Below are 22005 nucleotides of genomic sequence, written 5' to 3'. Positions count from 1 at the left end.
TGTGCATCCAGTTCCTGAAACCACATAGTATCACTGCTATTAAGAACCTATCCTGTCAGATGTCTGGGAGAAATCTTAACTTCAGCAATGCGTCCTGAGTTATACTGCTTGGCCCACCACCAGTGATTCTTAAATTGCCTGATTATATACATGCTTAAAGAGCCATCTCGCAGTGTCAGGTATGTTGCATTTGCGTTTTAGTAACACAGAGTATACCAATTCATTTAACTACATCAGACAATATTTGGATTTTTCAAATTACATTTTTTTAAAGATGACTATCAATTTCCATCTTAAATGCTATTCCTATCAAGTAACTGCCAACTTAAAGCCAGATATCCACCACAAGGCCAGACAGACATCTAAACGCCACGGTTACTACAACAAATTGTTTTCTAAAAAGTTCCAGGATGCATTGGAGAATTGAACACTGGCTTTGTTTCTCGAATAGGATATGGTAGAATGAAGCCAGAGCCTTTCCCACAGCAGCAGTGCTGTTGTGGAGCTGGGGATGCAGGCAGAAAAGAATAACCGTACAGCACTGTGAGAGGAATACATTTTTGCCATTTACAACACAGAGCATCGCTTAATCAACAGGAAATAGAGACTTATGCCTATGTTCTAAGAGATATGCAACAACACAGGATGATAGCATTCAGTTACCTAGAAGATTTTGCTTCTGGGTTACTGAGCTAGTAATTTTTTCTAGGTGAAGCAGTAAAACTGATATATGGCAAAAAGAAAGCATTCAGGAAATAGATACACTCACCTATCTAGGAATTTTCCTAGGAGTAGGATAACAGGTCTGTTACTGCTCTACACTGGTAGCAACATAGTGAAAGAAAACAAACAGGCAGAATATTATTGTGGGTTTTTATCAATATATCGGACCTAATTTACAGCCCTTCTGGGACAGTGGCTTTAGGTCCTTAAGGTTATCACAAGAATGGTTTAAATCTTTTTCTAAATGGCTACAGTGAATTCAAAATTGTGCACTAATTGCAACAGCTGACATGACTTTTCCTGTTCATCTGGATTCTAGAACTTTAACCAAATCTTTCCATTATCAAATTATATGACTTACAAGATATGTGAAAACTTGAGGTCTAAGATATTTGAAAGTATCCCTATAAAGTGTTCTCCAGATGAGGTAAAAGGACTATTTCTGTTTGACAAAATTGATTCTTTAAAATGTTATTCTAGTGGATGAGACCCTGCATTAAAATGACATTTCAGCTTTTATGGTCAGGCATGAACAAGCTAAAGGAGATACACATTTTCTTAGCTAAATTGTGCTTGTCATAGAAGCACCAAAGAAAAAGCTCATGCTGCTTTCTATAGATTCTTTTAATTCAAAAACCATCAATCAGTATTCCAGTTCAATGTCTGAGTAATGCAACCTTTATCTGATGAAGATAAGAAGTGGCAGTTGCCACAGAATAAATACAATTAAGTTATAGGTTACAGTTACCAATATTAATGCATAGCTCATGCAGGGAATTCAGATTCTGAAAAAATCTTTGAAGGGAAAACTTAGGCAGCCTTAATGGCAATGACAAAGCACTTAAACTGGGTTCAGGTTTTCAATCTACATTAAAGTTAGCCCAGGAGGAAGCATGCTTTAGTGGATAACATAAAGGGTTATACTCACTAACTTCCTCTGACTAGTGGCTTACTTCATGACCTTGGCCAAACCATGTCGCTCCCTAAGTTTTTCTGATTTTACAAAGGCTAAGGATTTTTACCTGCTTCCTTGAAGCCTGTGGATAAAGAGCATTGAATAAGTGCTCAGGAGAATTAAGGAATTAATAAATTCAGTGTTCCCCATTTATTTTGAAAATCAAGGTCATCTTTATCCATTGGCTATTGTTTCTCTACAGCATAATTTTTCATAATGCAAACCACTTTAATAAAAGTGAGTTCTCAAGCCGGTAGGATCCAATGGATGATTTTTTGTTATTATCAAACTCAGTAACATCATCACTAGTGACATTATGTCACAGTCTCTAAGAGCTAAGCCAAAGTCCTTAGTTAGAGAGGAGGAAGGCTTCTAATTAATGATGTGTGTAACACCTGCATCCAACTCCATCAGCAAAAGCAGATGGAGTAAGAGATAAGAATGACTGAAGACAGACAGTCATTGATCAAAAAAAAGAAAAAATATCCAATGACAGCCAGCCAGCTATTTTATTTCTAAAAGAGTGATTAAAAACATATTTTTGTGCATCTTTGTTTAAATTGAAGGTAAACACGAAATGTGTCAAACTGGCATAACTGCAAGCTATGTGTACGCCCTCATCCTACCACAGCATTTGCAACCTGCCCCTACTGTTCTGTCAACAAGATGTCAGACATGTTCCTCTACTGAGATGTGAATGAAGGAATTCTTCCTTCTCTTAGGTGTCAACAAAAACTTTGTTCCTGCAGATTTCTGTTTCGGCATGACAGCTAAGAACTGACATTAAATAGTAAATGTTTAGCCAACAACCATATGTACAACTGGTCAAACTTCCATTGCTGCTCTGTAGGGTCCAGACCTGAACAAGCAAGCAAGCTTAAGAGTCAGAAGCCAAAACTCTCATTAACTCCAAGACACTGAGGTAGGCTTGGTTATACTTAGTTGTATCTGACCTGGCAAGAAAACTTACAAGCTAGGGATATCCAAGGTAGTTTAGTGCCATTTGATATTGGGAGAGGGCAACCATTAACAACTGGACAATCAAATACTATTTGCTGAGCCCATTTTGCAAATAACACCTTTTGATTCTGTCCTCTCCTGCTGTACACATCTCTCCTCCGGCTCCTGCCACTTCTTAGTAAATTCCCTGCCCAGTAGCCGACGACTATCTTCACCCAGCTGAATCCCCAAGGCTTGCAAGCCATCCTACATACTGACAAGAAGTGGATTGCCTCCCTCCAACTTACTTTTAGTTGTCATAATGTGACTACTCATCTTTGTGCTGAACAGAGCCCCAAGCCTGGTGAGATAGCACCTCTGACAGTTTTTGCAGTAGCAGCCATCACTGAATACGTTTCAAGTGATTAATTTTCTTAAAAATAAAAAAAACCTAGTGAGTGCACATGTGCTAACAAGTTAAAAATAATAATAGGTGTCTGTGACCATGCTGCTTCTGTCTAAATCCTTCAAGGGAATTCAGTTGCTAAGAACAACTTACGCAGCTTGCCATATTTCTATGTGTTAAACAACAACCAAATAACTATAGGCAAAAGTCCCAGCTGTCAAGCATGAGGAGTGTAGGGGCTGATTGGGGGAGTACAAGGCATTTTTCTCCTGTGTTACATATGCATATTAGATAATTTAAAAGGAAAATGTAATGAGGCAAGGACAGAGTGGGAAGCATGCTACCGTCTCTTCAAAATACCATGCCCAAAAGTTTACAGAAAAAGTCCTGTTTGACCAGTAGCTCTGTTCTTCATACAGTGCTCCTGACAGTGCTTTACAGCATCATCTTTCCCAAGGAGAGTGCACTACCAGCTCTTTCAGAGAGCGAGAAGGCTGAACTTTGTTCAGCTACCCATATAGGATTTCTCTTCTGGGCAGGTCTCAGATACAGTGAGAGGAACTGGAGGCACGTGTTAGAAGTAGCATCCATGACTGCTGCCTCATTCCACAGAAGCAACATTTGGGCCTCACTTTTCAATCTTGTCAGTCTAGGCTTTTTTTATGAGATGTTTTGTTTCAAACTGCCACTAATCAATACTGATTTGTGTAGGACAGAGGCAAGAAAAGCCATCTTTGTTTCTTCACACACAGATAAAGACTGAAAAAGTTACTTAGGCTTTTAACAAAAGTCTCTTGATTTTTCATGACTTTGCATTATTTCCAAGGTAAGGTCTTACTACTCAGCTATAAAACTTATCCCTGAGTTGAAACCTGACACACAAGCTATGAGCTCAGAGCTTTGGTTTTTAACATACATATTGGAAAACCTGAAGAAGACACGTCCCTACCCCCATTCCCAGGGTTCAATACATGCTACACATGGCATTCCCAGTGATTTTACTGGTGGTCTTGTAAGGAAAGGATGCTGAGAACAAAATAATCATGATGGTTAGGAGAGGGCACCTTTTCCTCATTTCCCCAAACTTATACTCATGGCATAGGAAGGAAATACTGTTTTGCCATTTTGAGAGTTTGTCTCTATGTATGTAGTATATAAACAATAAACACAAAACAAATAGAATAATTTCTAAGATTTGAAGTGGATAACAAGTCAAAATTTTAAAGCTGAAATGTGATGAGTGGCAGGCCAGTATAACTAGCAAGGCACAGACCCAAGAGAATGCTGAGGATACAGTGGGTCAGTGATCTGCAGACTTACAATTATCCACATAGGGCTTTAAAAAGTTGTATTAACAGCATCTCTACTGTCTCTTGGCTCCGTATGATTTAGGCAGGCATTTGAATGTGGTAGAGGTTTTACTGCCTACAAAGATATTGATTCATAAACTGAAAATTCTGTTTGTGGACCTTAACACAACACCCTTTAAAAGCTCATGAAGCATCACAGAATTCTGTCAAGTCGGAATTTTATGTTTTATTAATTCCCCACTTAGCCAGTTCTTTGATTGGTTAAATTTAGTGTTTGTAAACCTCCTAGTTGCATATTTACCTGAAAAGACTCAAAAGAGCTATTTCAGGCTGATGGATAAACACATGCTTAGAGAATTCCTAATATGGAGTTTACATAATACACACACTGAAAAAAAAAGTTATTTAAACAAATAAGGGATGGGCATAAACAAAGCATCATTGTGAAAATCTGTACAATTATATGTGTATGCTGTTAATTAATTATGGCCTTATATGTAAAGGATGTTCTCATCTCATAATTAATTTTCTCTGAATGTGCCTAGCTCTGCATATCTACAGCAATAGAACCATCTATTTCTTTATTAGTTCTTAATGGACGTTAATCGTTGATCATCACATGATGCAGCTTCAGTCACATCTTACCAAAATGACTGTTATATAGGAAGCAAACTACTTCAGAACTAAAATCAATGAGCATATAAAATCTCTCACCATGAGCTTCTAGCATATGCTGTGATTTTAGAAGGTGATTGTAGACATTCAGTCTGATTCGTTCCTCATAAATCCACCACTAAGCATTTGGAGATATAAGGTAAAACACTGAGTACCTGCGTATAAATTGGACATCATTCCTTTAATACACTGAAGGAGAGAGTAACTTCTTGCAAAGTTGGAAAAACAGTGTGATGATGCACTTAAAGATTATTATGCGTGTGCATAAGGGAACAGATGCTGCTTACACAGCTGATTTTGAGTGGTTGTGAGTGGTTGACTTGGGAACAATAACCTTTTCTTTTTCTTGTTTTTATAGAATCTTTTAGTATATACATAAAGTGTATAAATAATAATAATAATGTATTTATTAATGTTGATGCAACGTGGAGGCTAAGAAAGTACACAAAGATACGTAAAATCAAACCTATTGCATAAGTATTACGTAATATCACTACAGAACAATGTTTTAAGCACACAGATTTTCAAATTTCACTTTCAGCTAACATCATTCATAGTGTTTCATCTAGAAATTCTTATAGTGGAAGCAAAAACATAAATAGATGTGTTCAGCCTGATAAATTGTGCTTGAAATGAGGCATATGTTTTAGAAAGCCACCCTCTGCCTATTTAAAGATTTCAAACAGTGATTACCAATTTTCCTGGGTAAACTGGTCTATAGACAAACTATACTCTACAGTTAAGAATGTAGGTATCTTCCTATGTGCATTCACATAGGAATTCACCTAACTTCAACTTTCAGTCACTGCAGTTCCTTGAGCCTTTGTCTGACGTCTGATTGAAAACACTCTTAATATCTGCTGTAGGTATAGATCAAGATACTTCTTTTCCTTCTCTTAAATTAGCTCCTTAAGTATCACGCAAAGGCATTTTAAGAACTCGGCTCCCAGAAACTCTCAACTTTTTTTAGTTTTTTTCTTTTTTAATCCCTGTATAATTTTTCAGCATTTGTGGAGTTTTACATTAAATTTTAACAAAGTGAAAGCATACAGAAGACGTCGTAAGATCAGTAACTCTTCAATTTACTTACTTCTGAGTTGGAGTTCTAGACCTTAATAGTTTTCTAGTAAAATTTTTAATAATATTCCCATTAAAAAAAAAAAAAGAAAAAAGAAAAAGAAAGAAGAGAGAAAGAAAAGCAAGGCGTTTTGGACTCCTGATCACTTCAGTTATTCTATCTGTACAGCCATCTGTAAGTTATCTTGATTAATTAAAGCCAAATAATTTAAAACCTTAACTTACATTAATTTGCTTTTAGTACTTTAAATTCTGATAAAGTTCTACTGCACATTCAAATTCTCCATTCAGACACATTCTGAATGTGCTTATTTGCACAACTGAAATCTGTGCTTTTCCCCACAACAATGTAATGCTGCTGGATGAAAAATACCTTTCTAACACAAACTGCTATGGTTCAGAGTAATTAAAAAAATATTTTTAGGGTAGGATTGATACTAATTTTGATTTAATTTGATTTACTTTACATTTGCTAAACTTGCTGTTAAATTAAAACAAAAATATGGAAGTGGAGTTGGTACAAGTGCAGCTATTGGTATATAGATATTTTGAAAATCAAAGGAAAACAAAAATATTTTCAACAGAAATATTCCCTTTTCTGCTCTTCCTTGCATTTGTTGCACATTCAAGACTTCCATCAATTTTAACTGGGGGTTCTGGGTCTGTCAGCTCTGTAAGACTGGTTCTTCATACGGAAATGTGACACACACAAAGGAACTGAAAAAGAGAATTCACCTTGGAAACTTTAACGATTTGCCACTGTGTTCAGTATATTTCAAAGGTATCCCATAATAGCTAGTAGTTCTTTACAAAGGTCACTGTAAAATCATATCCTGTATTACTACATATTTCAGAAAGTGTTCCTTGTCTGCCAGCTGTTCAACTGAACTTTGTTAATGAAGGCGAAGTTTTCTAAGGTTATCACTCTGACCCTTAAACTGTATTATCTAGAAAACCATAAACCTCATAAAAAAAGATATGAAAAGGCTTATAAAACACTCTCTTAGCAGATCCTGTTTCCAGCCTCACTTTTTGATCTGAAGTTGGTTTTAAGCTCTCGCCACCATGCCCGCTGATTACAATGGGACGTGGGAAATGGAAACCAATGAAAACTTTGAAGGCTACATGGTTGCTTTAGGTAAGTGAAAAATATTAACTATATAGAGATAAAAAGAAAATGTTTCAATTATAAGTAAAATCCTTCTAAAAATTAACGAGACTATTTCTGTAATGTGCATTGTGGCATAAGGGTTTCTGCCAATCACATTAAAAATCAAGTAATTGTAATATAATTACAATGATATAAGTATATAAGCAAAAGAAGACTTGTAGCCAAAGATATTAGTCTTTATTTAGATAAATGAAAAAACAGATACAGATGGGGGGAAAAAAACAAACAAACAGGCTTTCAGATACAGAAGTTCTTTTTATTCCTGGTATATACTTACTGTAGCAGTCAAGCCACAACCTGGTAGGCTTTGTTAAAGAGGACTAGGATATTCTATATTACTAAAGCAACAATAGTGTTTAGTACTTGATTAGTGCTTTGAACTAAGAGAAATTATATGTACCAGCTGCATAGTAAAAGCGATAAAGGCCTTTAAAAGCATTTAAAGATAAATGGGCAGATATTTCTGACAATTTTTCTGGGAGACATCCTTACACAACAAGGAGACTTAGGTCACAGGAGTTCTTAAACATATGTTTACATGGTTAACTAAGCTTAATTTCACTTGGCTACAACCATCACTGATGACAACAGCATATGTGTACATGCAAAAAGAGATGTTCTGCTCTTTAGGCAACTTTCATTTACTACTTCATTAACCTCTTCATCATTAGAGGCCTGGTAGATAGAGTTTGTGTATCCGTCATATAGGATATTAAGCATACTCTTCGTAGATGCTAGAATACCAAAACACTGTTAACTGAATGTAAGCAATATCCTTGTCGGTTCATATCAAGATCAAGTTTATGTTGTTTGTCGATTTATTTTTCCCCACACTGACAGACTCAATTTTTGTAGTGGCTGGAGATAATTTTATGAGAGAAATGTCTTATTTTGCTGCACCTATTATTTTCAATATAAATTGCCTTTCAAGCATTTTTGTTCTTGTAAAGGCATAAACTTTTGCTCCAGGTCATTATGATTATGCAAGTAGTGTGGAGGAAATCCTTCCTCTACTTAGGTTAGCAGAGATGTAGATCTTTAATTTGCTGAAAAGAAGAAATAATACAAGACATCAACATTTCTCAAGAATCTCTTCAGTACACTCTGAGCTGGCATTGAAAGAACAGTTATCACCTTTCCACCACTGCAGTAATATAGCTGCATTCCAAAAACCTCAAAAAATATGGGAGTTAGATTATACATGCATGAGAAGTGTAATCTTTAGAATCGGGAATCTTCTCCCAGCTCTACTACATCACAGATGAAGGGCATAAAGGACCATTGTTTCCTTACCATGCATGATGTCTGTAAAACTTATACAAGAAAAATAGTCATTAGAGTTGGCTAATTTAACCTAGATTGGAGGGGTCTGTCTGGCTCTGAATCATAAATTAGGATGTGGAAAAAATCAAACCTGTATTTTATTTTTAGGCTTACAATTGATAGCCCTCAGGGGCCCAACTGGGTCTATGCACTCCTCATTCCCAGATGTCTCATTGTTTTCTATCTAGTGGTCATTGATTTCTATCTTCCATTCAGCATTTGCTCTTCTTATTTCTCTGCCTTTCTACAGTAGCTGACACCACTGCAAGAGCGATGCTGATAAACAGGAGCTTTTTCAGGTCAAAGTACCTTGCATTTTTCATCAGAAGTCGAGATCAGACTTGTGGCTTCTTGTGCTTTGTTCAAAAGGTGTTGAGTCAAGTTAATGGAGATCTAAAGAACTTGTTTGCTCAGATTCCAAAATATTTACTTGTAAAGATGTAAATTATAAAAACAATTCAGTAGTTCAAAATCAATGAGTACACTGTATAGCCATCTTCCACAAGCTAAGAAAATGTATGTGTTATGAAGAAGAGTATAACACATGGAAGGTAAGCAGGTAATTAAATCTAATAATTTTCAAGTAATTCCCAATGTCTACGCTAGTGACTGACTTAAGGATAACTACCACAAAATCCTTAACTGAGATGAAAAATTTGATGCTTTAACTGATTTGCTACTAGTTTTACTCTCATCAAAGAATCTTAATTCTAATTTATTTATCTGTTCAGATTGAAAGAGAAATACACATAAACACATAAAAATAAACTCTCATCATTATTCAACAACAATTGAAGATAGTTATAATTTCCTCAAAGCTTCAACTCTTCTAAGAGACAAAGGCAAGTTTCACTATTCATAGTTTTTAGCCTTTGCATTTACGGAGAAAAGCTCAGTAACTTTGGGGAAGTCTGTAAATACTACACACGTACACCTGTGAGGTACAAAAGAATTAATTTAAAGAAAATAAGAATGGTTAAGCCAGTATCATGAGTTTCAGGAGAAAGATACACACTAACTGAAGTTATTTGGGTGCTGGGGTTTGACAGTTATGCATAAAGAATAATTACTACTTTATACGCAACTGAAATGTGATTTCAGCATTAAATATGCCAACTGCAAGTGAGCCATGAGGCCTGTTCGTTTGGATGATACTTAAGTCAACTCCTAGTTGACACAAATGGACTATTCCAGGATGTCTTCGTCTACCTCAGACTTCTCTCATTGCCTGCCTCAGCTTCTGGTCTTACCTACAATTCTTGCCTCTAGCCCAACTCTCTGCTTTGGCTCAGCTTCAGTCCTGTCTCAGCTCTTTGCTCCAAGACCTGACCTACTTTTGTGGGGTGTTACTCTAACCACCAGTCATGATGGTCATCCTGCTCTAGTTCTGCCTTGCTTTGCAGTGATAAATTTAATTGTATATGATAACTCTCTTTTGATAACTATTTTGATAAAGATCTCTTTATTTTTTAGGTTTATTCCTTCCTTATTTTTTAGGATGCAAATTAAACACTTGTGGTATGCATATTTCCTTTCCAAAAGGATTTGTAATTATGGTGATATCTTTTCATTTGGTTGTAATGGCCATCTCATTATTGTTCCTTTCTTCCCTCCCAGGGTATCATCGGATGAGATTCTTGTATTGTTTATTTCAGTTGAGCTATAACGCTTCACTTGTGTTTGTCTTAAAATTCAGGAAAAATGTCAGGGAAAAGAATACCAGCTACTAATAACATGCATTTCTTTGAATTTTAATTTACCCACTACAGAATTTAAACTGATTTTCACTCAAATTCAATAAGAATTTAGTGTCTAACTGTCATAATACAAATATTAATTATATCAGCTTTAAACAAAACTTTAATTATTATCATCCTTATATTTTGATCCTTTTAGAATAAGTAATCCATTTTCCAATTTTATAATTCTTTTTGTACCATAGATGCTAGCATGAGCTGGTCTATAGCAGTTCCTCATTGCATCTCAGTGGCATTCTTAGAACCATTTCAGTCAGTGGATAAATTATGACTTTGTTATTATTAAATCAAGTGGATTTTTGATCCCTTTCTGATCTTATATATACCAGTGGAAATTGGGAGAAACACAGATGGATTCAGCCTACAATGGGGTCTGGACTACAGGCATCCAATACTGGGAAGCCTGCTTAAAAAAAGATAGTAGCAGTTCATAAGAATAAAAGAACTTGACCCACTCAATAGCCTGCAACAAAGCAAGAGGAAGAATGTGTTAGAATAAGAAATGCAATATAGATGTATTTTTCCTGGAAAATACTTCAATTCATTGCCTACCCTGGGCAGACTGTACTGGAGAGGTACTCACTGAACTTTCTGATAAAATTTTCAAACTAGTTTCCCAATAAGAATGCCAGCAACTGGTTGGGATGAAGGAGCTATTTGCACCAATTGTCTGGATCTGGCCCTTCATAAGTACATCATGATTTTTTGTGTATACAGACATATATATACTAGAAGTTATACTAATTAAAAACTGCCAATGAATTAGCAAAAAAACACAACACCAGAAACAATGCAAAGATGCATATGGCTATAGATGATTCTCAGAATGGAAGGGTGAAAAGATATTCTTCTGCTCTGTTTCTCACAATTTTACATGTGGTTGATATTTTAAGTATTAAAGTGCTCAGATTCAAAGCACACTGAGGTTTTGTTTTTTTAAAATTCATCCATCCTTTTAATTAATGCATAAGCATTTCTATACTTTAATTAAAGAATAGGTTTGCCCTTTAAGCCAGAAACTTTGATTTTATCATAAACAAGTTACAAAGTATTTTAATCTACTATAATAGAATAATATATCATTTTTATTGCTTGTATTGTTCAAAATGCAGTTATGAAAACCATGCTTTAATAAAACCTCCCCTGCTTTTTCTCCAGGAGCTACAAGACTAATACATTAGTCAGAAATAGCATTTCTTTAGAAGTCTAGGCATTTTTTTTCCTCAGAGAGAACTAAATTTTATGTTACCTGGCCATAAATCAGACCCAGAGATACCTTTAATCTACCACAGCAGATAAAATATACCCAAGAAGTCTTGAATATAAATACTGAACAAGAACATTATTCCCCATGTTAAAAAGTCACAATTTTCTTCAAGCCAATCCTCTTACTCAACTCGATTAGTACTTCACAAGTAGTATAATGAATCTACCAAAAGAAAAGAGGGCCCCATTAGTATGTAGCATTGCTGAGCTGACAATGATTAACTCGCATGCAAAACCACTGAAGGATGGCTAACAAACCAAAACCATTTTTCAATCTCTTGCAGAAGCATGTGAGATTATTTCATTTGCATATAGCACCATAATAAGATTCACTGCCAGCTGGTCAGAAATATTTATTGCAGATGGTAATGCAGCTGGCATTAGGTGGATTGTCTGGGGCAAACTGTCATCGTGGTAATATATATTCTCCTTTTGGTAACTTTCAATGCATTCAGTTGCAAGCAGTTGTTTACATTATAATGTTACTCTTCATCATGAGCAAAATAAGGATGTTAAGGAGATCAGTACTGCATAAAATGTTGACAGAATATTAAACAGGAACTGTCAAATGCTGTAGTTTGATACTTTTTTGACTTTTGACTTTGAATTTGTCTCCCTTTAACATCTAAACTACAATTTATTTCTGTGTCTACTTTCTAACAATAGTGGATAAGTCAGGCTTTTATTTGATTTTTTTTTAATTCATTAGTATAATTTTCATTATTTTTAAATTAATTAATTAACCTCTTGTATACTCCCACAGACTATAGGTTCATCATAAAAGTAACATGCCAAAATCCCCTTGATTACATACTCATTCTAACATGCTTATTTTCTGAAAAGGAATATTGTTCTGAGATCCTTCCTTTGGGGGTGGCCAACATTTGTAACCCTGCAGGACACATACCGGTACCCTCGTATGCCTAAGAGCTACATGATTTACACTGCATGCTTAGAAAAGGGAATGACTCCCAGGCATAAGATGATAATAGCACTCCCACAGCTTCATGTGTGAGTGAGGCCAAAAAGGCAATGTCAGTCTTAATAGCCTCTGTTGTTTCACATTCTCCAAAAAAACTGGCGATTCGCGTGATTTAACATACCAGCATCTGTTCACTACTGGTTGTATGTTGTAGCTCTGCTCACAACATTCCCACAGATACCCTGTTAATAAGTAAATTTATAATCAGTGGAAGATCCTCAAATTGAAAGTCTACTTGCAAGCACAAGATTATTTTTATTTGAAATGACCTTTTTCTCTCCAAAATGTTGCAGGTAAAAGCGTCATTTGTGGAACTATGTTCCACATAATTTATTTTTTTTGTTATGTATAAATACAAGTGCTGTGGTTTTTTATTTTTGGTAACAAATATTGGAATTTTCATTGTGATACTCTCTTTTCTGTTTTTTGGCAGATATTGATTTTGCAACTCGTAAGATTGCAAAACACTTGAAACAAACAAAGGAGATTATTCAAGAGGGAGATGATTTTAAAACAAAAACACTCAGTAGTTTCAGAAACTATGAACTGAATTACACTGTGGGAAAGGAGTTTGAAGAACATACCAAAGGACTGGATAACCGAGTGGTAAAGGTAAAAATTTGGTACCTGATATCTGTTTACACTACAGTCAGCACCAGGAGTCAGCAGTTCCAAAAATCAGCTCAATACATGAAAAAAAAACCCCAATATTTAACAGACATCAGAGGATTTTTATAAAGCAGAAATAATTTGCATCTTGAGACAGTTTTCTTTCCTGCTACAAGCATTTATTATAAATGCAAATCAGGACGGTTACTCAGGTATGTGTGGGCAATCATTAATTACATATTTTTCTAGTAAGGGATTTTTCCAGCTTTTCTATGGTACACCTTTACATATGTAGAAAGTAGCAAAACTGTATTTTTACCTATGTATCTTCCTTAACAAAACTGTAAATTCATCCCTTTGAATTTAGGACTGTCTCTGTGTTAATATAAATTTTCAGTTCTGAATGGCTAGGTTCACACTGTATTTTTAATGTGAGCCTGCTCAACCTCAGCTGGACAGTTTAACAGTTGGACACTGTTAAAAATAAACCTGCACTCAGCTATTAACCTTAAGGGAGCTTTGGGAAGGGACAAGAAAAAAATGTGAGCCAAAGCTCACGGGAGGCAGGCCTACTGGCAGTGGTAGACAGGCAAAGAGGCCCAGCAGTGCATGCTTTAATATCTTTAGGATTATAGGAGTGACCTGAGCTCAGAATTCCCCTAGGAAACTGTGGGCGTATGTTCAGACACCTTTCAGTGAGATATGTGAACAAGTAACGTTTGGATCAAGGACCGTATTGTGTGTTAGCCCATGTCCTACCTCCTATGACAGACAGTCAAGTAATAAGTTTGTTCCTGTGAGGCATTCAAACAAGTCTGTATCAGGGAAGTCAGTGAGGAAAAGAATACATACAAGCACTAATTAAATTCACTTACTGAAATCAGCTTCATGCTTCTGTATCAATACTGCTTCTGTTTTACTCTCTTCTCACCCCTAAAATACTTAAGCAAGATTTTCAAAGGTAGAAAGGCCAGCAGACCTTAAATTTCCATTGACTGTCCCCTTCAGAGTCCTGCTAATCTTGCATCACCTGCCTGTCTTTGTCATCATTCACTGAATCTACCTGTATCAACTCTTCAGCCAATTACCACAGTTTTATTCTTCCACTCAGCTCTCAGCTCTCTTGCTCTTCTCCAAACATGTGCTGTCTTTTCCTTCAGCATCTTTTCAATAAACAAGGTTTCAGAACTTGCTGCCAAACTCTGTGAAGCTGCGATCAAAGCTCACTGTTAACAAGACCTGTTCTGTTTTGGCAATTGCCACAAGAAATAGGCAGCATAAAGGACACGTTTACCTTTGAACTCACATCATCCTTCACTGGAGTGGCACAAATTTAACAGAAGACATTGTTTATTCACTATGGATCACTTTTCATTCTCAAACTAACTTTGTGCAGTGTAATTCCTGTGACTCCTTCCAAATTATTTCTCATTCACAGCACTGCAAGCCGTCAAATAAGACGACCCATTTTTTTCCAGTATCCTGAATATCCCTATCTCTAAATTTTCTTGCTATCACTTTCTCCAGTGAGCACTGGGTGGGACATATTCCTGTCACAGAATTTATGCTTTAAAACATTGCTCCCGCATCTCTTTAGATCAGTTGAAGGCATTACTAAGGATCTAAGGACTCATTAGTTGCATCACTCCTTAAATCCGTAGACTAATGCTCCTCTAGTGCTCTTCACCACTATCAAAGCCATTGCCTTTCTGTGCAAAATCATTTCACTTGCAGACTCTCCTCTTCCTTATCAATTATTTGGAAGGAAGGAAACACAGCTTGTACAATTATAACCCTACCTGGTTTAATCATTTTTGCCTAATATTCTTTTCTAAACAAATTATATTATTTGTTTCTAACAAGAGGAGAAGGAAAAAAGAAGCATGTCGTACCATTATTCTCTGGACTGCTCTAAAAGAATTTTCCGGTCATTTTATTAACAAAACAGTTCCTCAAACACATTGAAGTTAGATGAAGGTAATAAAACCGCTAGGCAACATTTAAATGTAAAGAGTGCATGGATAATTTAAAGAGCATGTAGCTTAAAAGTTCCGTAAATAAGAAAGAAGTTAACTGAAATGGAATGAGGTTTGTCTCATTATTAATAGAAAGCTCCCTCATAAGAGAAATAAATCATCCAGTGCTGAACTAGAAAATGAATTAAGCTCCCAATACTCTTGGAGCTTTTTAATAACTGATCTACTGACTGTAACTGGTCTCTGATGAGGATTTGCCTATGATACATGGTTAAATGTCTCCCTAAAGTACAATGGTTCAAATCTAGAAGAATTCAAAGTTGCTTTGAATGTACTCTAGCGTATCTGAGTAGAGAATTTAGTCTGTAGAGAGAACTCTTCCTTACAGATATGGTCATCCTGCTCCTGGACAAGAATCAGCATACCCAATACCCTGTTTATTAGTGATAGACTCTGAATCACACCAAATCATGAAATGGTTGAGGATGGAAGGGACCTCTTGAGATCACCTAGTCCAACCCCTCTGCTCAAGCAGGGTCAGCTAGAGCATGTTGTCCAGCTTATGATCACATCTCTTTAAAGGTCTTCTGTGAAAGTGCATGAAAATATATAAATAAATTTATTGTGTGAGATTATATTAACATGCACTTCCTCTTGTTATTTTATGCAGAGCTAGAAAAGGTGTTGGCACGGCACTAGTTGGTATAAGCCCCCAGGTCTTCACTCGTGAAACCTTATAATCTTTTTATTAATGGCTTTAAACAGCAAGAAAAGAAAAATACAATTTGCATACATTGCACAAGTATCTGTTAATTCACTCAGCAATTCACTAGTTAGTATGAACACTTTTTATTTGTGTATGTGAAGAAATACATGGAAATGACAACAAAGCACTGTAAAAGCTTCACATCAAAATGCTGTTGTCATCTTGAATGTATTCAGGTTTTTGTTGAATAGTTGATTTGGGGTTTTTTAGGAGGAAGATGGGGAATGGTAGGAAGCAACTGTAATTGTGTATTCTCATTGTTTGATTGAGCTTATTTTCATGTATTCATAAGCTTCTCGTTAACATATCTAAGTTAATTATCTGATTCATGCAGACACTAGTGACCTGGGATGGTGACAAACTGGTATGTGTTCAGAAAGGTGAAAAGAAAAACAGGGGCTGGAAGCACTGGATTGAAGGAGACCTACTGCATCTGGTAAGGGCTGCTATACAGATACATAGCACATAACTGAGACTGCAACAAAGTACGGTTTTCCATTTCAAAGGGTTTGTTACTTGTTCTAGTTAGAATGGTCTTTATTTAGACAGCTCTGATCTCTGAACTCTAAGGAAATCCTCCCTCTGCTACAACTCAGGAATGCTCTATTTCTTTCCACCTGCTCCCAATTAAGTCATAACCCTGCAGTGGTTTTTTTTGCTCCAGTCCACTGCCCTCCAGCTATTAACCCTTCCTGTTACATTGCACCTCTAACATCATCTCATTCTTATATAATCACTGATAGGAAAAAAAAAAACCAGTATGGGACAGATTGCAAGAAAAATATTGGGTTTTGTTCTGAAAGAAGCACTATGAATTTTTAGCAAACTATGCTGTAATACAGATCAGAAATCTCTGGATACTTAAGAGGATCCTGCAAACAACCTACGCTGCAATTATTTTGTGCTAGTACAATAAAAAAGTCAAAACATTCATACATCTGAGTTAGTAAGCTGGAGCCCAAAGACAAATGAAGCAAGTCCAAGAGAGGCCAGAAGAGCCTGTGCAGGAAATAAGCAGTCAGTGAAGTCCAGAAAGATTTCAAAATAATAGATATATAACGATAATGATTCCAGAGTTTCTTGGGAGAGCAATCAAGAAACGGGCATGATAATGCTGGATGGTGCAATAGGTGGCTGCAGAAAGGTTATGGACAGCTCATTGTTCTCTCTCATGATTTGCATCTAGATATCTATTCCTTCACAAGTTTACCCTACAGATAGTTGGTATGGCCAAGCACATTGCCTCAAGCCTGTATGCTTGAAAGGTCAAAGCAATGAGTTGAAAAACACTCTCTGCCACCTAACTAAAAGCCAACTGTCCAGTACACTTTTTCAGCTCTATTTTAACACATATTCAGAAACCGACCTAACAAAGGTTCTACATGCTGGCACCAGGATTCAGGCTGAGACTGGTGGAAACAGAGAGACCAGGTAGATGCTTACAACAGTCTTCAGAAACTCTATTGCAGGTTTGGCCAATTGCTGGCCAAAAAGCCAGCTTCAGCTCACTTCAAAGTCTTATTTGGCACAGGAATGCTGGCTAATCAGAAGACTAACCAAACTGACTGCATTGCAATGTGCAGGTGTGCCAACCTTTAAGAGGTCAGCTGCAACGCTGTGCAAAAATTATACATTGTTCTGGCCCCTGAAAAATGGCTGGTCACATCTCTGAAACAAATGTCCTCATCTTTTTAAAGCATCTTCCTTTTTTTTTTATTTCCTTGTTTCATTGCTTCTCATGAATTATGAGGTAACGTGAATTATAAACTATTACAGTATATTGTTTTAATAATAGAGCATGAAAAAGCCTTGCATTAAAGAGCAATTTTTATGCATTTTTCATGTTTATTCTTCTTAGAGCTCAATTCAAGTGTCAAAATCTAATTACTGCAACATGTGGTGTGTGCCTGCTGATTGGTTACATATAATACACTATTCTTTCTGTCCTCTTTTTCATAAGCCTATCTTTTTAATGCAGTGGCTCAGTTGTAGTAATTTCTGGTAGGATCTGCTATGTATGCAAAATACAACTTGTACTACTATATACTTACTAATTGTTTTAATACTGTAGGAACTGACGTGTGAAGACCAGGTGTGCCATCAGATCTTTAGAAAGAAAAACTAAAATTGACCAGAAAGCTACCCAGATCTTCATCACACTATTATGCTGTTATGTTTTGTCTAAAAAGAAGAACCAAGCCAGATTTGCAATAATTCTTTGACACTTCTATGTGAATATATTTTGTGCTTGTTTATGGAAACAAATATGTTTTATAGAAATAACATCAAACAGTTACAAACATCATAAATTCCTTTGCCTTTCAGTCTGGAGTTAAATAAAAGTAATTGTCTTTCAAATAATGCTTTCCTACATCTTTGTAATCATTTCCAGAGGAATGTTCTTTAGCAACAAGGCTGAAAATTAACAGTCACAATTATCTCAACCACGGTATAGCTCTCCACAGTGCTATAATATCATAATATATTTGGATGACTGGGTAGAATTGGACATTCATTGGACTGTTTCTATTTAATTTAGTCCTGGATCACTAAGTCCACAGTTTCAGGCAACAGAATGGCTCACTGAACACAATACATGGCTTTTCACATCTAGGTTATTCATCTGAATTTGGCCCAGGTCTATAGCTGCTAGTAGTTATCACCTGATAAATGTCTCATGGCCAATGTGAAATGCTGTAGCTCCTTAATACGGACCTAACGTGGATCCCTGACAATGCTGCTAACCTCCAGTTAGAACTGGCATCCTAGTAATAATGCCAGTGGAGAAGTCCACTGTTTGAAGCAAACTCTACATTCCAGAGTTGCTCCATGATGTGAAAACTAAGGTATACTTACGGCTATAAGAGGAAAACTGCAGAGTATACACAGACTGCATGTACCCTGTGCATAAAGAGTACCCAGCATGCTGCAATCCTCACCTTGTACCTACCTTTCAGAGATTTTAAAAAGAAAAGTCATTTCCATACAACTCTTCTCAGTTTTATTTAGGGTTTTTCAAAAGAATTCATGTTCTTTGCTAAAGGCAAGTTTAAATTAACCATGGATGGTGAGCACTACTTCAGTACATGGAAACTGAAATTACTCAACAAACGTGTGCACACGTTCCACAGAACTGAAGAAGGGCTTCTATGCCCAAAAGCTCATCTGTTTTCTCCCAACTATACGAATTATTCTAATAAAATATACTGTCTTTCCTACAACCTTGCCTTGCAGATACATAAACTTTCACATAAACTTTATCACCATTTCAATTCCTTCTTGTCCATAGGCCCCCATCTTCTGTTTAGTATGAGAGGAGTGGAAATTCACTAAACAGATCAGTGGTAGGGAATTAGAGAAAAGATGTGGAAAAAAGACTTTGCAGAAATGGAGGAACATATGCTTTCTCCCCATCCCCACCTGCTGCTTAGCCTACTCACTGTCAATAGCTTGGGATAGGAAAGGAGTGAGACAGTCTCCTCGCTGAAAACAAGGTTACGTCTGCAAAAACCCAAATCTGATTAATATGTCACTAATACTTATACGGTCATGGGCATATAAGTGCATATGTAGGGATATTTTTATGAATTGGACTTTGCTTCTCCTGATAAAAGTTGGCCTGGTATCAAACTTCCTGTGTACTTCAGCTGAGCAATGCTCTAATGTTAGTTCGCATAGAAGAAACTGCGCTTGGAGTTGGTAAACTCCTTATTTTTTCTTATTCAGCCCTGACCTGGACTTCCCAGTAGAAACATATTTAATTTGTATTTCTAAGTCTCTGCTAGTTACTAGGCTAAGAAGTACCACAGTCCATTAAGCTTTCAAAATGTTATCAGAACAAAGTAATGACTAGGAAACAAAATGTGCATGTTTTAATCAGTGACATTTCTCATAGCTGGTTCCTGCCAGGAGTAAGCCTGCAACAATGCAGGGTTTCATAACTTCACACCAAATCATAAAACAAAGGAAAAGCTTTCATATACCACAAAGAACTATCATTAATTCACGAATGATGAGTTTGAAGATGGAAAGCAAGCATTCTTCAGTTGATTTCTTATTATGCTTACTAGTTTTATCTAATGGATATGGTTGGGAAATAAATGAAGTAGGCAATTGAGCACTTGAGTAGACTTTGATTAGGAGAAAACTGGATCTGACCCTATTTTTTTGCCAATTTTGGAAATGAAAATTCCAGACTTTTTAACAGGGAGTGAGAAAATGCGCAAGGTTTTTTACACTCCAAAACAACATTTTCTTCCTGCACGTACTGATATGCAAGAACTTGCAGCATCCTTTACAACTGTATGCACAGAACTGGAGACAGAGGAGATATTCACTATGTTGCGTTATAATTACTTCCAAAGGTATACTTGTTTGTATCACATTTGTGATGTTAGGTTGGTCTCTAAGCTGTACAAAGTCCCTTATCTCCTTGTCAGCAGATTAAATACTTGCACTGGAGGAACGGACCTCGCTGGTAAATCAGAGAATGTTCATTCACATTTTGTCAGCCCTCTGGCATGCAGTGCTGTCTCAGCTGTTTTGAAGGATTATCATTTGCATTGATTCTTTTCCTTGTAGAGAATATTACTCAAATACAGCTAACAGGAAGGGAATTTACCAGCAACCTTCTGATCCGGAAAACAGAAAAGCCTGTACTATAACAAAAGCATTTCCTAGTGAGTACAGTACTGGGCAAAGAGTCACTACCACAACCTGTCACTGGACTTTTCAAATGACAATGACAAAGGTGTGTGTCAGAAATGTTTATGGTGGAATTTCTAAAAATCCTCTGCATTGAGCCAATTTTTCTCCCTAAAAGTCAACTAGCGTTTTCTTATCAACTGTTAAAAGAAGAAAGCAACACTGCAGGCAAACGCTGTAGAATAATGTTGTAAATGCTCCTACCAATAATGTTCTGTGGCTACTTCCTAAGATGCTATCTTTCTATTAAGCTCTGAAGGGCCACCTAGGTACTATGTGCACAGAATGGCTTTCAAATTTTCCATGAACATCCTACACACTCTGATGATTTGCTGCTTGTGAAAGATGTCTACTCCACTGCCATCTGGCAAAAAGTCTGAGGTTTCTAAATCAGCATTTACTTCAAGATCTGATGAAGACAAAGAAAATTTCACCAAAAAAAGTTGTTTAATTACATTTATTTGTATTCTTTTTATGCAAGGTACATATTTTGCCTTAGTGAGGAGAGATTAATAGAAAGGTTTTTTCCCACTAGAACACATTCTTTCCAGGTTTAATTTGTGATTGATTTGAAGGGCAATTTGAGGTTGCAGATATTTTAATTTCAGCTTGCTGATTACACTTGTTATGCAGATGGTGAAGATTAAAAGAAATCATTTTGTGAAAATGAGATTTAAAATAAAATTAACCAGACAAGCTTTTCAATAGCTGCAAAAATCTTGTCAGTTATTCTCTAAATATCACACTTGCTTTAATTATATCTCACACTGCAGTGCTTCAGTCATCATTAAATAGAAATGGGAATGCAACAGATGACAATATATATTCCAGAGTTCCTAAAGGCGGAGGAATCCATGGCAAGATTAGGAGCTTTGCCTTATGTGACAGCAAACAGAGACTCCACTTGGCATAAGAACACAAACATGAAAGGCTGCTGCTAAAGGAATGCGGGCACACTACCGTCCATACCCAAAGACAGGAGAAGAAAGACAGGACAAGAAGTAACAGACTTAAATTGCAGCATGGGAACGTCAGGTGGAAGTTAGGCAACACCTCTGCACTCAGAAGATACTGAAGGACTGGAAGAGGCTGGCAGATGAGATTGTGGAGTCTCTATGGTCCAACCATAGTATCCACTTTCTTCCATCAGCAAATCAAGATGAGTCTTTCATTGTACCTGTAGTAACCGTTGACAAAAAGACTGTCAGGAAGATCTCGAAGATACTATATTCTTACCAGTTTTATGAAAAAAAATGGCCAAATAGAGTACCTGCAGTAAGAGAAAGGCTACAGCATAAACTCATGTTTACCAAGACCCAGAAACAAGCCTTGAGAACCATTGGAAATTCTCTTTACCCGTTTTCAT

At 36.4% G+C, this 22005-nt stretch overlaps 1 protein-coding gene across 1 annotated transcript; it reads left to right on the top strand.

Annotated features, from left to right (window-relative positions):
• Positions 1–7093: 7093 nt before the first annotated feature.
• RBP2 (retinol binding protein 2, cellular) lies at positions 7094–18240 on the top strand. The gene is made up of 4 exons (XM_009325038.1): positions 7094–7223; positions 13018–13196; positions 16270–16371; positions 18007–18240. The coding sequence occupies exons 1-4, from the start codon at positions 7151–7153 to the stop codon at positions 18058–18060; spliced, it is 408 nt and encodes a 135-aa protein (XP_009323313.1). The 5' UTR covers positions 7094–7150; the 3' UTR covers positions 18061–18240.
• Positions 18241–22005: the final 3765 nt, after the last annotated feature.

This window comes from Pygoscelis adeliae, unplaced genomic scaffold (genome assembly GCF_000699105.1).
Source record: "Pygoscelis adeliae isolate BGI_AS28 unplaced genomic scaffold, ASM69910v1 Scaffold155, whole genome shotgun sequence".
Lineage (NCBI taxonomy): Eukaryota > Metazoa > Chordata > Aves > Sphenisciformes > Spheniscidae > Pygoscelis > Pygoscelis adeliae.
This window is presented reverse-complemented; position numbering and strand designations above follow the sequence as displayed.